Here is a 15,548-nt window from a genome sequence, read left to right as displayed (position 1 = left end):
TAGAAAAAGGGCCTTTAAAACACACGTGCTTTAAAGTTGCTAAGTAACGATACTTCAAGTATGACTTTTGAAACTGTCATCTGGGTGAAATAAAAAATCCTCTTAGGTCGCTTTCTGTAAATGCAGAACATTTCTTTGGCTTTTGTACCTATCCTTTGGTTGAAGCTTTCACAAACGCGCGGAATTTAGGGTATGCTTCCAAATCTGTTCCACTTTTTAATCGCAGCATTGCTTTAAAGTTTTGAATGAATGCACCAAAATATAGAAGATTTAAATACCTTTGACATTTCTTCATATATGCCAGCATTATGGATGCATTTAAGACTGTATTCGTAAGTAACTTCCTATTCATCCATGGAAACAACTTTTCATATTCTTTATAATAGGCTTTACTGGATTTGGATTTTACACCTACCAACGTTTGTTTAGATTTTGTAATAACCCAGTAAAACACCACTATTTGAAAATACGCTTTTTATTTCAACTCCAACAAACACATCTAACTCATAGACAGTTCCATGACAGTTCTCTATCTAATGACAAACGCCTACTCTTCTTTCTCGTTCCGATCCGCATCCACTGTGGGTCTCCACATTCCTCCCTTTCTTTCCAATCTGAGTGTATTCACTACCTTCGGGATTTCAGATGGCTCGAGGGACGTGCTACCTTCTGTGTTATCGAACCGTCCTCCAAATCCTGTAAACGTTTCGAATTGTTGGATGTCTCCGGGCCCGCGGCAGGCTGCTGAAAAGATGTATCTAAGATTTATCTTAACGTGGCTGACGTGTCGTCGAATAACGCGCCCTGCTCCCTCCAGAACCAACTCATTTCCGGACCGTTGTTGAACTTTTTAAGTGTCCTTACTAAAAGTCGGAATCAGTTGATGGGGAACGACAACATTCTTGACTAAAGCTGGATCTCCAACATTTATGTCAATTTCTCGCGCGCCCTTTGTCCGGTCTTCCAGGTCCTTTCCTTTTTGTTTATTTAGCAGGTTTCGATCATAGGCTTCTTCATCCGTCAGCTCACTGTATAAATCGTAGATAGTTGGGATTTTGTCTCTAATATTTCTGCCGTAGAGAAGCTCCGACGGGGATTTATTTACCTGTGGTAGTACTATGCGATGCCGTATTATATGCACATCAGAGTAAATTCCTGCAGTTCAGCTTTGTAGTCTTTTCCTGCAGTATGACTTATTTTCAATAGTTTTAAGATTGATCGGTTTAGATTTTCCACTTCCCCATTGGCCTGCGGCCAATAAGGTGTTGTGTGAATAAACTCAATATTGCTTCCCTCACAAAACAAGTGACACTCCTTTCTTGCGAACTGGGGCCCGTTGTCAGCTCGTATCGAATTCGGTATTCCAAGTCGAGAAAACATTTCCTGTAGATGCGCGATAATGGTGGCTGCCGTAGGAGACTTGAGAAATTTGATCTCTTGGTAGTGCGAAAAATAATCGATCACGACCAGTATCTTTTCAGATATAGGACCAGCCTTCATCAAATCGATAGCAATATGTTGCCACGGCCCGTTCGGGAACTTATGTCTCGTCATTGGTGGACACTGGAGACAATCCAAACAAGTTTTCACAATTTTCTCAGCTTCTCGATAAATTTGTGGCCACCACACTTTTGCCCGTAATCGTCGTTTCATAGCTGTTTCTCCCGGGTGGCCCTCGTGAGCCAAATTCAAAATCTGTGTGTCTAACGGTGTTAGGTATGATAATACGATTTCCTCGCAAAGTTCATCGTTCTTGCTTTCGTTAAATATCTTTGAATCACCGCTTTTGGTGTTGCCGCCTCTATGACGGTATATGTATATGGTATTCGCTCCCAACCTCGAAAGGTTCTTTGGAATAGGATGGGCACAGCTGAGACACACAGTCTGCAATGTTTTGTTTCGAAGGTAGATAAATGATTTTGAATTTGAACGCTTGTAAGCGTAGCACCCACCTTTCAATCCTGGCGGGCGGCTTTGAAGACGGTTTGAAAATTACTTCTAGGGGTTTATGATCCGTCTCTAGTTCAGCGCTGGTGGTTTAGCCAGCATTCGTTTTAACTTGTCGAATGCTTTTTGATGCGTCGATGTCCAAATGAATTTGACGTCTTGCTTTATGATTTGTCTCAATCAATGAATCCAAGAATGAATACCAAGATCAGGAACAAATTTCCCCATATACGTCACAAGACCCAGAAAACTCCTGACTTCTTCCTTAGTGTTAGGGATCGAAATTCAAGGATAGTTTTTACTTTGCTGTCTGCTGCCTCGATTCCATTTACTGACAGCTTGTGGCCTAAAAACTCCTAGTTTTGGACTTTGAATAAACATTTGTTGTCATTAAGAACGGCGTTATTTTCCTTTAATGTTTTCAGCACCTTTGACAGATTTGTCATGCTCTTCCTCGGTACCTCCGTAAATAATAATGTCATCTATGCAGTTTAAACATCCTTCACACTCTGCAAATATGGCCTCAATAATACGCTGAAAAATTTCTGGAGCCGAATTGACCCCAAACAACAAACGTGTATATTTAAACATTTCCTTGTGTGTAATACATGTCGTTGTTGGGCGACTTTCTTCATCTAATTCCACCTGGTGGTATGCGTTAAGCAGGTCCAACTTTGAGAAGAACCGCGCGTTTCTCAGTTTAGTTACAAACCCATCAAAGGTTGGTAAGGGATAATTTTCCCGCCGAATAGCTTCATATTTGCCCTCTGCATATCAATACAAATACGGATGTCGCCACCCGACTTGAAAATTACTACTATTGGGGACACCTATTCGCTAGGTTCACGGACCTTCTCAATTATTCCTTTAGCTAAAGTCTCGTCCAATTTCTGTTCTACTGCTTCTTCCACCGTGATGGGTACCTTTCGAAGAGGTTGTCGAACCGGTTTTATTCTCGGGTCTATGGTAAGCTTAACTAACACGTTTTTGATTTTCAGAAACGACGTGTTTTCCACTAAAGCATTTACGTTCAAACCCATCTTCAGTATTCCCAGTCGAAGAGCGGTGTCTTTTCCTACTAGAGATGTCTCCTCCTTCGAAAACAAAGAAATCCGCAATTATTTCTTGCCTTGTTCCTACTGTGATTGTGGACCGAAATTTGTGATCGACTAGTAACATTCCAGAAGCGTAAGGTTTCAACGTTTTCTCACTACTTAGGCTCAATTTCCAGACTACAGTTTTATTTCGCGTCAACTTTTTCCAATCTGTGCCGTTTATAACGTTCACTTTTGACCCGGAATCGATGAGCATGGTTATTTTAACACCTCCCCCACGATGCATTCAATTAGTCCATCTTTGACTGCTGAATTGTCTACCACTCGACCACCTTAAAACAATCAAACCTCTCGATTTCTACTTCTCGGTCCTCTTCTCACTCTTGTGAGAGGTCATCCGCTCGATTTACTGCATTCCGCCATCTCTTCGTATTTCCTTTTGGTTCAAGCCTAGCAGGTCGCTTAGTGGTTCTCGTTCTGCATTTGGTAGCAAAATGCCCCACTAACTCACAGCGGTGACACTTAACTTTCGATTCTTGTGATCGGTCCTTCCACATCTTGCGCATTCATTACTTTGCCTTCCCTTTATCTCCACCTTATTAATGTGAACGTACGACGGACCTGGTTGTGAGTTAACTTGGTTCATTACTGTGGATTGCGTGCTTATATTTTCCTCATGTATCCGACAGTTCTATGACTTCATCTATCTAGACACCTCTCTTTCTCCAATAATTTCTTCTTCAGTTCCATCGGTGCCCCTGAGTCGATCAACTTGTCTTTTAAGTTGATATCTATGGCTTCGATTTTGGAAGTCCCAAATGCACATTTTGACGATTGTCGTCTTACTCTTAACAAGAATTTAGTAAAGGTTTCTCCACCTTCCGTTTTAATGGAGTTAAACACGTGACGTTCAAAAGTCGAATTCTGTTCCGGAGAAAAATGATCGTTTAACTTTTTCACTAATACTCCAAAAACGTCATTTTTCTGTTGTTCGTCGTATTCTTCGATGGCCCTGGGAAGATTATATGCCACGTCCTGTATCTCAAAAATGCAGTAACTTACTGCGTTTTTTTCTTAGGATGTACTATTTCTTCCGCCTCAAAATACAATTTAACCGATCGCAACCATTTCTCCCATTCTGTACGTAACAGAGCCTTGTCTATATTGTCACAAAGGAACGGTTTTATGTTACAATACTCCATTTCAAGGTGCTTTTTTTTTTTAAAAAAAACCTATTGTATAATACTTATTTAATCTTGTCACAGTGACGTTTCTTTTACTCACTTTGCTTGCGTAACGGATTATCCGTTTCTGTGTCCGATCTAACGGACGCCCTATGTGCGCAGTTTAGTGCGCCCCTTTGAGTCCGATTGAACAGACGCCCTATGTGCGCAGTTTAGTGCGCGCCCTTTTGATCCGATTTAACGGTCACTCTTTGTGCGCAGTTTAGTGCGCGCCCTTTTGGTCCGATTTAACGGTCACTCTTTGTGCGCAGTTTAGTGCGCGCCCTCTGTGTCTGATTTAACGGTCACTCTTCGGTTTGACTTTGCAACCGATTTGTATTAGGAACATAATTATGTTCCCCCTTTTCTTTTCTTACCGAAATAAGTTTCTTTTAAATCCTCGTCGCCAATGTAATAACCCAGTAAAACACCACTATTTGAAAATACGCTTTTTATTTCAACTCCAACAAACACATCTAACTCATAGACAGTTCCATGACAGTTCTCTATCTCATGACAAACGCCTACTCTTCTTTCTCGTTCCGATCCGCATCCACGATGTATTATCTTTTTCAACGGAAATCGTTTTATTTACAAAGATGATGATGATTATAAGCAAACGTCAACTCATGATATAAATAAAACAAGATATGCTAGATTGCCGTTCCAAATTCGTCCAGTTCGCGCATGACGTCACGCGGTGATAAAATTTGAATTTAAAGCCGGATTTTTAGCGCATTTCCACAAAAATAAAAAAAATGCGCTATTGTGGCCACTTTGTCCGTCCGTCCGTCCGTCCGTCCGGCTGTCCGTCCGTCCGCTCGTTTTGCGACGCTACTAGTTCTTTATCTTAAGAGCTATTGTTCTACTTTTTTCGCTATTTGGTTCGTTATGGTGCCGAGTCTTGTACCAAGGAAGGAATTTTTTCTGTACCGCTTACAAAAAAAGTTATTGTAAAAAAAACAAAAAACCGTTTTTTACATGTTCCATAATTTTACACTTTTGCCGTTATTAACGATCCTAGAGATCGTTTATAATTTTGCATTGCTATCTGTCGTCTGCCTGTTGGTCTGTCCGTCTGTTCCTTTGTCTGTCTGTCCATCTATCTGTCCGTGTGAACGATAACTTTGTTTAGAAATGTTCGATCGCTTTTACATCTCCGTTAGTTATGAACTGAACTGCATTAAATTCAATATGGGCATAGCTTCAGCCATATAATACGCAATGCCAAAACTTGAGTCGAATCGATTCAAAATTCACAGTGCCCTTTTCGCATCTCGACCATTTATAAACCGAATTGCAAATTTTTTACTTATAAAAGTATTTGAATGAAATTTGATACATATGCACTTCAAATAAAGGAAAATCAAACGCCAATTTCAAAATTTGGTTTTGCGCATGCGCAGTGCCAACTTTTTTATTTATGGAAGAATTTAAACGAAATTTGATACATAGGCACTTGGGATACAGGAAAATCAAACGCCAATTTCAAAATTTGGTTTTGCGCATGCGCAGTGCCAACTTTTTTATTTATGGAAGAATTTAAACGAAATTTGATACATAGGCACTTGGGCTAAAGGAAAATCAAACGCCAATTTCAAAATTTGGTTTTGCGCATGCGCAGTGCCAACTTTTTTATTTATGGAAGAATTTAAGCGAAATTTGATACATAGGCACTTGGGATAAAGGAAAATCAAACGCCAATTTCAAAATTTGGTTTTGCGCATGCGCAGTGCCAACTTTTTTATTTATGAAAGAATTTAAACGAAATTTGATACATAGGCACTTGGGATAAAGGAAAATCAAACGCCAATTTCAAAATTTGGTTGTGCGCATGCGCAGTGCCAAGAATTTAAACGAAATTTGATACATAGGCACTTGGAATAAAGGAAAATCAAACGCCAGTTTCAAAATTTGGTTGTGCGCATGCGCAGTGCCAACTTTTTTATTTATGGAAGAATTTAAACGAAATTTGATACATAGGCACTTGGGATAAAGGAAAATCAAACGCCAATTCCAAAATTTGGTTTTGCGCATGCGCAGTGCCAACTTTTTTATTTATGGAAGAATTTAAACGAAATTTGATACATAGGCACTTGGAATAAAGGAAAATCAAAGGCCAATTTCAAAATTTGGTTTTGCGCATGCGCAGTGCCAACTTTTTTATTTATGGAAGAATTTAAACGAAATTTGATACATAGGCATTTGGGATAAAGGAAAATCAAACGCCAATTTCAAAATTTGGTTTTGCGCATGCGCAGTGCCAACTTTTTTATTTATGGAAGAATTTAAACGAAATTTGATACATAGGCACCTGGGATAAAAGAAAATCAAACGCCAATTTCAAAATTTGGTTTTGCGCATGCGCAGTGCCAACTTTTTTATTTATGGAAGAATTTAAACGAAATTTGATACATAGGCACTTGGGATAAAGGAAAATCAAACGCCAATTTCAAAATTTGGTTTTGCGCATGCGCAGTGCCAACTTTTTTATTTATGGAAGAATTTAAACGAAATTTGATACATAGGCACTTGGGATAAAGGAAAATCAAACGCCAATTTCAAAATTTGGTTTTGCGCATGCGCAGTGCCAACTTTTTTATTTATGGAAGAATTTAAACGAAATTTGATACATAAGCACTTCGAATAAAGGAAAATCAAACGCCAATTTCAAAATTTGGTTTTGCGCATGCGCAGTGCCAACTTTTTTATTTATGGAAGAATTTTAACGAAATTTGATACATAGGCACTTGGGATAAAGGAAAATCAAACGCCAATTTCAAAATTTGGTTTTGCGCATGCGCAGTGCCAACTTTTTTATTTATGGGAGAATTTAAACGAAATTTGATACATAGGCACTTGGGATAAAGGAAAATCAAACGCCAATTTCAAAATTTGGTTTTGCGCATGCGCAGTGCCAACTGTTTTATTTATGGAAGAATTTAAATAATGAAATTTGATACATAGGCACGTGGAATAAAGGAAAATCAAACGCCAGTTTCAAAATTTGGTTTTGCGCATGCGCAGTGCCAACTGTTTTATTTATGGAAGAATTTAAATGAAATGTGATACATAGGCACTTGGAATAAAGGAAAATCTAGCGCCAGTTTCAAAATTTTATTTTGTGCATGCGCAGTGCCAACTTTTTTATCTATGGAAGCATTTAACTGAAATTTGATACTTAGGCGCTTGGAACAAAGGAAAATCTAACATTAGTTTCAAAATTTAGGTTTGGCATGCGCAGTTCCAACTTTCTTATTTAGAAAAGCATTGAAATGAAATTCTTCTCATAAACTGAAATTGAAGTAGCACGTCAAAAATGGATTGCCCATGTGCAACGCTATCTTTCATATTTGTGGCCGGATTTTTACGATTTTAATAGAGGTTGCATCTTACAATAATGGGAAATGAATGCAAGTGGAAATGCGCTTTATGTAAATCGTTTACGATTACTTTTTAACTTGTTTTTCTTAATTCTACTACAAACACTAAAATTTCTTAATTATAATGGTTTAGGGGAAAAAGGGAGTTGAAATTATAAAACCTAAACGCAAAATATGCTGAAAAATATCAAGAGATCGTTAAAGACCATCTTTAAAAATGCTATAAGCTATAATTAAGCGCACCATAAAAAGAGGAAATGCAGGCGTTTTCCATATTATGGTAAGATACCTACTTATGCTAAAGTATCTAAACATTGTGGAGTAGATATTAAAGACGAAATTACTAATACAAAATATTGAATTATACTAGATTCAAAAACGGTATTCGATAAGATAAAAATATATTGAATTATTGTTCTTTATTGCTAGATAAATTGGTAATATAGAATTTAAAAAGTAAATCGGACATCAGGAAGTGTAAAGGAGTAGGTACAAAATAAGACATGTTTGTTATTAGAATAGTCTCAAGTTATTTACAAAATATTAAATAAACAAGTACACATAATATATTAAATTAGTAATCTCGTGAACACTGAGATATGAGATGGAGTCAAACACTATTATTACTACATTCTTAAATATGTAAGGCATTAGTTGAATTTTTTTAAATCATTCTCTAAGCGCTGACACTGCTGGCAGAGGGTATCCTTTTTTCCGTAACAACCTATAGGCTCTTGTACCAGCTGAATCAATGATAATAGCTTTCGAAATATCTTCAATTGTCCATGTTACTCGCTTATAAGGATGTTTCAATATCATTTCAGTGGTGGTGAAAAACCTGTGAAAAATTTCATTTTCTTCTTTTAATTTGGAATTATCTCGTCTCTGTTGTCAGCATCAGTGTTCGTACTGAAAAACGTCTCTAAACCAATTTCTAATACACCAAAACAAGAAGCTTACCTGGTTTGTAGGAGAGCCGCAACTAATTTTGACCTATTTCTTTTATTAATGCGACTGGTTCGGGCCGATTCCCCTTTCACATCCTTTGAGTTTCCCAGTGGCAAATTGAGAAATGGTACGGTATCTGGTTTCAACAGTCGACGATTTCGGGCGGTATAGCCCAGTAGTTCAAACCGCAAATTCCGTTCGTAAGACGACTCGTCAAAATGTTTCGAACATATTCTGGTAGTTTTCACATTAATGTGACCTGGCCGGTTACAAGCTAACACCCAACGTTTTTGAAAATTTTGATCATTCGGGAACCGGAAAAACATTAGATTGCTTGAAAACTGTTTTGATCCATTAGCTGTGGTACATCCAACCACGGAACACCTCATTTTGTTGAAAACTGATTCACAAATTCCAAAAAAGTACCAAAATCTACACTGACAGGCAATTATATTTAATTTGAAATTCACCGCGTGACGTCACACACGTGATTCATAACTCCTCCTACATGCGCAATATCATATCTTATATTTATTGTATCATGGTCGCCACTGTCTCTATAAAGTCACTGTAGCTGCGACTGCCACCCATGGTTACCTAGTTACGTATATAAACAACAAAAAATGCTGCGTCCGTCATTTTGAAAGCAATTTTTGTGTCGTTTGGCTTTGTTCAAGAACGGAAAATGTTGGAAGGGAATGAAGATGATGATGTTCCCATGGGGGGAATAAAAGAAGCTGAAGACGCTCTTAAGGAGTTAGTGCCGGCGACTTCAAAAACATTATATGAAAACGAATACTCCAAGTTTTGTAAATTGTGATCGGAAAAATCCTTGAAGATTGTGAACGAAAACATTCTTTTGGCGTATTTTAGTGAATTATCTAAGCAGGGAAAACCGTCTTGCTTGTGGACCTACTACTCCATGCTTAGATACATGCTGCGTGTGCGAGAGAACCTAGATATTTCAAGGTATTATTTATACACATTATTAGTCGAATTTGAACAATACTAAGACGTTCTTTTGGATTATAGTTATGGGCAATTGAAAACGTTTTTAAAAATAAGAATCAGGAATTTTAGCCCAAGAAGTCTAAGATTCGCCATTCACTGTCTGAGGGAAATCTGAAAAGTACCTAGATGTATTTCAAAATATTGTTTTACACACAATTGCTACGACAATGGATCTGTATCACAACCTACCAAATGAATAAAGTTAAGTATCGTAAAAGAAGACCATTTTAAGAAATATAACATGGTTACCACCTATGAAATGTCATTCTCGTTCCTTCTGTAGGTTTTGACTTATATTACACGATTGACAGCTAACCATTGTGTTTGACTTTACCGTAAATGTCAATTAATTGTCAAAGTAGTCCTATTGTTCTGACAGGGAATTAGATTTTATAACTCCCGTTGTTATGACAGCGGGAATTATGGGTCTGTTTATGTGGCTATAGACTAGTATTTTAACCACCATGTAAATTATCAATAAAAAAAAAAAATTTTAATTACCCGTAGCGCGTTCGAAAATAGGTGAGCATTTTCTGGGGAAGAAGTTTTCACCTGTTTTGCCTTTGCGTGTTTTTAATATTCGTTAATAACCACCATCGTTAATAAAGGTAATGAATTCATTCATAAACTTTACAAGGGTTTTTTGATAATTATGTTATGGGTCATCGGAAAGAACCAGAAGACAAAATGGTACAGACCCTATACGTTACCATATGTTGACGAAAAACCAGTATAAACCACTTTTGTCTTTTGTCTCTCAAGAATACATAACTTCAAAAAATCTTATTGCTTTAGGAAATACGTGTAATAAAAAGATCGTTTGTTTTTATAAAAATACAGGGCTTTGTATTGTGATACGTGGCGATATGAACCACTTAAAAAGTTCACACGAAGGAGCAGATCCCAGAATGTTTCTTCATTCTTTAGATGCATCTGAAAGGGGAGTAAAGACAGTATGAATTTTTTCGCCAGATTCAGTTGTTTTGGTCAAAGGTGCAAATGTTTAACTCAAAAAATTCATTGTACGGAAATGTGCGAATGTGAGGTTGATCTCGGATTTTGTTCAAACATTGAAATAGATGAAAAAACTACTGATTCTGACGATGCACTGGATAGCGATAAGGGTAGTTTTCTCTCTTCCACCATTTCTTAGAGGTACGCCCAAAGAGATTCAAGCGAATAAATAGATTTTGAAAAATATTTATAGCAATGTTTCATCCGAGGTTTTATCGCAACATTTCTTTTTCGATAGGGGTTGTGTAGGGTAGTTTTCTCCCTTCCGGCACCCCTTACAGGTTTACTCCATAGAGATTCAAGCAAATACATACATTTTGGGAAATATTTTTAGCTATTTTTTATCGTAATACGTATTTTTGTAAAGGGGTTGTTTTTTCCTTTCGGACAGCCCTGAGAGGTACGCCCCGATATTCGTAATCTACACATTTTTCCGAAAATTTTGATGTATAGCATGATATTGCTTCACAAAGTTGCACACGGAATAGGTACAAATTGAAGACTGACTATTAGGCGGTGCGGCATCTTTTATAAAAGTTCGAGACCAAACGGGAGTTTTCTTGGGTAGAGATTAAAGAAAGTAAACTTTTCTAGTCAGCCTTCGAAAAAAAACTACATTGTGTATAACTGTCAAATGAGCAATAAGAGACACCAAAATGAGAACGCATGCAATAACTAACTAATAAGTAAATAATAACTATCAAACCGCCCTTGAAAAAAAAGGGACATAAAGCCTTTGTGTCTTTGCTGATTTTAAGGCAGTTAGCCCATTTTTAAGTGAAAAGCACTGTACAGTGTGACCTATTTTGACCCTATATCCCAGCACAGATATACTATCTGTTATCTCAGATACAAATGTAGGTAGCTAGATTGATTGGCTTTTAAAACTTTAATTAATTGGTATTGGCATAATTTGTTAAACGTTTTACAGATTTCAGGCATTTTTGAAAAAAAAATACGCTATTAGATTCGTTATGGCTGGCTGGCTGGCTGTCCGGCTGAGATCTCGGCAATTACAATAGCTAGAGACTTCAAATTTTCACTAAAAGCTTTTTGATGAAGTGTAGATGTGCAGGCTCTAGTCTATTTTGAGTTAGATTACTTGTGAGGTCGATAATTTTAAACTTTACTAATAAAATACTGATCTGTATTACCAAAAATGCGCTTTCATCATGCATATGCTGATTTATTAGGTACTTGTTTTATGAATATTTGCATACCAGCCCTCCTTCTTTTACCAAATGTATATAAATTCAGTATTCACTACTGATAATAAAATTTAATTTGAAAATATCATCATACACATTAGCTACTATTATTCTAATAAAGCTTTTTTGGAAGATAGTTCTACGAGCAAATGTTACTCCCATTAATCTGACTCTCTTTGAATAATCTCGTATAGATTGTATAAGAAAGTGTCTGAAGCGAGAGTATGATCGGCACATGTTTTCTGTCGAGTGTCCCTCCGAGGCCCAATATTTTAATCGTGGGCGGAACTTTCCAGAAATAGGTAAGTGAAAAAATTATTCTTTGGCTTATAACAGACTTTTTACATCAATTGATGCAAGATATCAAAAACAATAAACTGAAGACTTAGTTCTTCATTAAGGGTTCCTAGATTGAGGGAAAAATCAATACTGTGTACTGATCTTGTTGACGCGCTAACAAAAATGTTTTTTTCAATATAAACTTAACGACGTGCAGCGAAATTCATGGTCAGCGCATAACTTCGAAGTAAAATTTTGAAAAGCTAAATATTTACAACTCTCAAAACTGAATTCGGCACGCGCAACCTTTACACTTCCACATATAAATAACTATATAAAGTATGATCATTAAGACTGATACATCACTTTTAATTTGTCGGTAAGTCATTCCAATCTAGCAAACATTTTTTTCTCAGCACAATTTTAGGTATCGGTCATCATGTTATTGGCCTACATTCTTTTGGTAACCGCTCAATTGGTGTGCATACGAGGAGCTTGCGATCCGGATTATCTGCAGACGATAGAATGGACCGGGGGCCCTTTCGAATGGACGGAGAAGTCAGTAAGGGCTCTGTTTAAGTCGAGCGGGAAGTACATTAGCAAAAATATTGTTGCTCAAAGGGCGCAGATTTATGGCGACTACTGCTATTTGGCTCTGACCCGCTTGAGGCCAGGTGTCCCCGCGACTTTGGCTCAAGTTTCGCTGAAATCGACCGGAAGTGACGCGATTTTGACACCGTTCCCGTGTTGGCTGTCGCAAGAGGAGAAGAACTGCAAGGCGCTACAATCGGTTGTGGACTTGTTCTGTGACACTCAAGGCGTTTTGTGGGCTTTGGATTCTGGTGTTGTAAATACGCTGCACACTAACAGTACTCCGATTCGCTACTGTCCGCCGAAAGTCGTCGCATTTTCCTTGAAAACTGGGAAGCTGTTGAAGACCGTTGATCTTTCCGGTTTGGTAACACAAACCTCCCGCTTGCAGTACGTAGCCTGTGAGTATCCACGTGGCAACCAACGGCCGGTAATCTACGTCAGTGACGCCGCGGCGAGGTCAATCTTAGTTTACGATGTGGTTGCCAGTCGAGGTTATAGGGTGGTGCTACCCCAAGTTGTCGCCAACGGATGTAATCGTCGCGACATCTTATACATGGCGCTCGTCCGCAAAGGGTGCGGAAACAATTACATCATCTTCACCTATCTCTGCGGCAAACGCATCTTTTCGATCCGAACCGATTATCTGCGCACAGGATCGGCTAATGGAAGGATCGTGGATCTTGGTCTGAAACCTAACAAGCTCGTCATCCTCGGTACCGATACCGGATCGGCCGTATTCTTCAGATACGAAGGCAAACAAGAGATCTACCGCTGGGATTCCAACACTTGTTTCAAGCAGGAAAACTTCCTGGTCGTGTACAAAGCGAGTGCGTGCTTTCTACCAACGCAGGTTATGGCCGATCACAACCAGCAAAGGATGAGGGTGCTGCAGAGCAACTTCCCAGATTATGTCCAGCACACTGTCGGTTGCGGCGCAGTGCAACAAATTCATTTAATGGAGGGTACTTGTTAAATTGTTACTGAAATAGAAAATCTTGAAGGAAATTGTTTTTCGATTTAGCCCTAAAGTGCTTCTTCAAACATTACATTATAGACAAAAATAACTGTCGAGAAATCGGTTGCTCGCCCTGAAGCTAGTAGCTTTTGCTCTTTTTAATGATTAAGCCAGTTAATGTTGAGCTAAAGAAATATCCTCTGGAACCATTTTTTGAGGAGAATAGAGACAGTCGTACCATCTTGTAATTTTCAAAAACGGAGTAACAAATCTTACTTACAGGAACAGTGGGTCTGTTGGAACCTGCAGCAATACTTAGATTATACAGAGGCAGAACATATAATTAAAAAAACAGTAATCTAATCGTCAGTTCGGTTGTGGAAGTTTGTATACTGGAAGAGTGCAGTGGATGTAACCTGCAGCCTGCAGGTTAATTAACTAACGCAAGAAAATATTATCTTTTAGTAATATCCTGCCACGAACAACTTTTTCCGCAACCCCAACCTTACAAACTTTGACAGTCGAACCACACTCAGTCCAGTTTCCAAACGTAAATGCTGGGAACTAAAATTGTGTCTTTTATTTTCCGAATGGCAATCTTGATTGGATACTGTGTTAACCAAAGCCCATAAGTTGTACTGCGGATCATTGAATAGTTCGGCTACATGTGGAAGTCTGTCGTGAGATTGCAGCAGAACCTCGTGGTTTTCGGCTGATAAAGGTTTACTAAAAAGAAACCTTGAATTTATACTTCTATAGCCAATTGGTTACGTACGTAATTAACCATCGCAACACGGCATAATCTCGTGTTAAATAATAATTTAGTCCACCTGCGATATCGGTAACCAAACCAGTGGAAGGTCCCAGTTTCTGACCCACATAATATGAAGACACTGATTGATTCATCTACCAAAAGAACCGATGTTATTTTTGAGCGACTTTCTCGACTTACCTTAGTCTGGCGCACTTCAGTCAAATTCAACGCGAAAAGAGCATCATCACGATCTCTTGTTACGTACAGTTTAGTGTCGAAGACGGAGATGGCGATTCGTTCCGGAACTACACCACCAAGAATACTCACCTCCCACCACTTGCGGTGATCATAAGAAACAACTGTTAATTTATCAAACCGATTGTTGCCAACGTAACAGAGTGTCCCATACTCGTCTGAAACGTCAAGAATCAGCATACTTAGCTCGTCCGGTCCAAAATTGCCAAGTGTCCATTTCGCCAACTCCATATTTGAGGGCAAACCGTAAACGACGACCTTTGGCGGGCAATGGTCGTTCCCCTGGTCCAACACCCAAAGCCGACTTTTCCGATTGTTGACGTCCAGCGAGATTGCACTTTGCAATTGACTGCACTTCCCCCAAGTCTGACCGAAGAAGGATTTGCGCTCCGAATTCAGCTGGGAATTGTCGGCATTCCATTGCACTTCCAGAAGGGTAGGACCCAACGGATCATTGTAGCAAGAACTGCGAGGAAGAGCAAGATATGCGCTTTTCTTGTAGACCGCAATGGACGACGCGTAACCGAACGTAATATGTTCAGCTTTAGCGATTGCACAAAATACGTACAAAAGAAAAATGGCTCGCATTTTTGAGCAGATGAAAAGTAATCGATTTGTGCCTAATATGCAACAACAAATACGTAATCATTTCTGTATAGTAAGCGAAATTGTAATTGGTGCTGCGTAATCATTCTTCAGTTCTAGACAAAGCAATCATGGAAGGAATTACTCCAAAAAGTTTACATTGCATTTGCAAATTGCAGTAGGTAGCTTATATTTTTTTATAGAAACGCTTTTAGTTCTTTTTTGCAATATTCTCATGATGGTCTAAAACCAAATCTGCTGAAAAAGAGGCGTCCTTAATTAACTCTTTGGAATCGTAGAAGTTATTTTGTGCGTTGATATACGTGGGGGTGGGGGT

At 38.5% G+C, this 15,548-nt stretch overlaps 2 protein-coding genes across 2 annotated transcripts; one reads left to right on the top strand and one right to left on the bottom strand.

The window, feature by feature from the left end:
* Positions 1–11,676: 11,676 nt before the first annotated feature.
* On the top strand, positions 11,677–13,656 carry LOC116177616. The gene is made up of 2 exons (XM_031496626.1): positions 11,677–12,447; positions 12,496–13,656. The coding sequence occupies exon 2, from the start codon at positions 12,508–12,510 to the stop codon at positions 13,633–13,635; it is 1,128 nt and encodes a 375-aa protein (XP_031352486.1). The 5' UTR covers positions 11,677–12,447; positions 12,496–12,507; the 3' UTR covers positions 13,636–13,656.
* A 408-nt stretch (positions 13,657–14,064) lies between these two features.
* LOC116177617 lies at positions 14,065–15,247 on the bottom strand. The gene is made up of 3 exons (XM_031496627.1): positions 14,570–15,247; positions 14,393–14,523; positions 14,065–14,343 (listed from the first exon to the last, which is right to left on the bottom strand). The coding sequence occupies exons 1-3, from the start codon at positions 15,212–15,214 to the stop codon at positions 14,079–14,081; spliced, it is 1,041 nt and encodes a 346-aa protein (XP_031352487.1). The 5' UTR covers positions 15,215–15,247; the 3' UTR covers positions 14,065–14,078.
* Positions 15,248–15,548: the final 301 nt, after the last annotated feature.

Source organism: Photinus pyralis, unplaced genomic scaffold (genome assembly GCF_008802855.1).
Source record: "Photinus pyralis isolate 1611_PpyrPB1 unplaced genomic scaffold, Ppyr1.3 Ppyr1.4_LG8, whole genome shotgun sequence".
Lineage (NCBI taxonomy): Eukaryota > Metazoa > Arthropoda > Insecta > Coleoptera > Lampyridae > Photinus > Photinus pyralis.
Note: the sequence above shows the minus strand (reverse complement) of the source record. Positions and strands in the feature narration are given on the sequence as shown.

Coding starts and splice junctions, on each gene's coding strand:
- LOC116177617 (XM_031496627.1), bottom strand. CDS start 15,214: ATGCGAGCCATTTTTCTTTTGTACGTATTTTGTGCAATCGCTAAAGCT. Junction 14,524..14,569: donor CTGAAGTGCGCCAGACTAAG/GTAAGTCGAGAA, acceptor TTCTTTTGGTAG/ATGAATCAATCAGTGTCTTC. Junction 14,344..14,392: donor GTGTTGCGATGGTTAATTAC/GTACGTAACCAA, acceptor GTTTCTTTTTAG/TAAACCTTTATCAGCCGAAA.
- LOC116177616 (XM_031496626.1), top strand. CDS start 12,508: ATGTTATTGGCCTACATTCTTTTGGTAACCGCTCAATTGGTGTGCATA.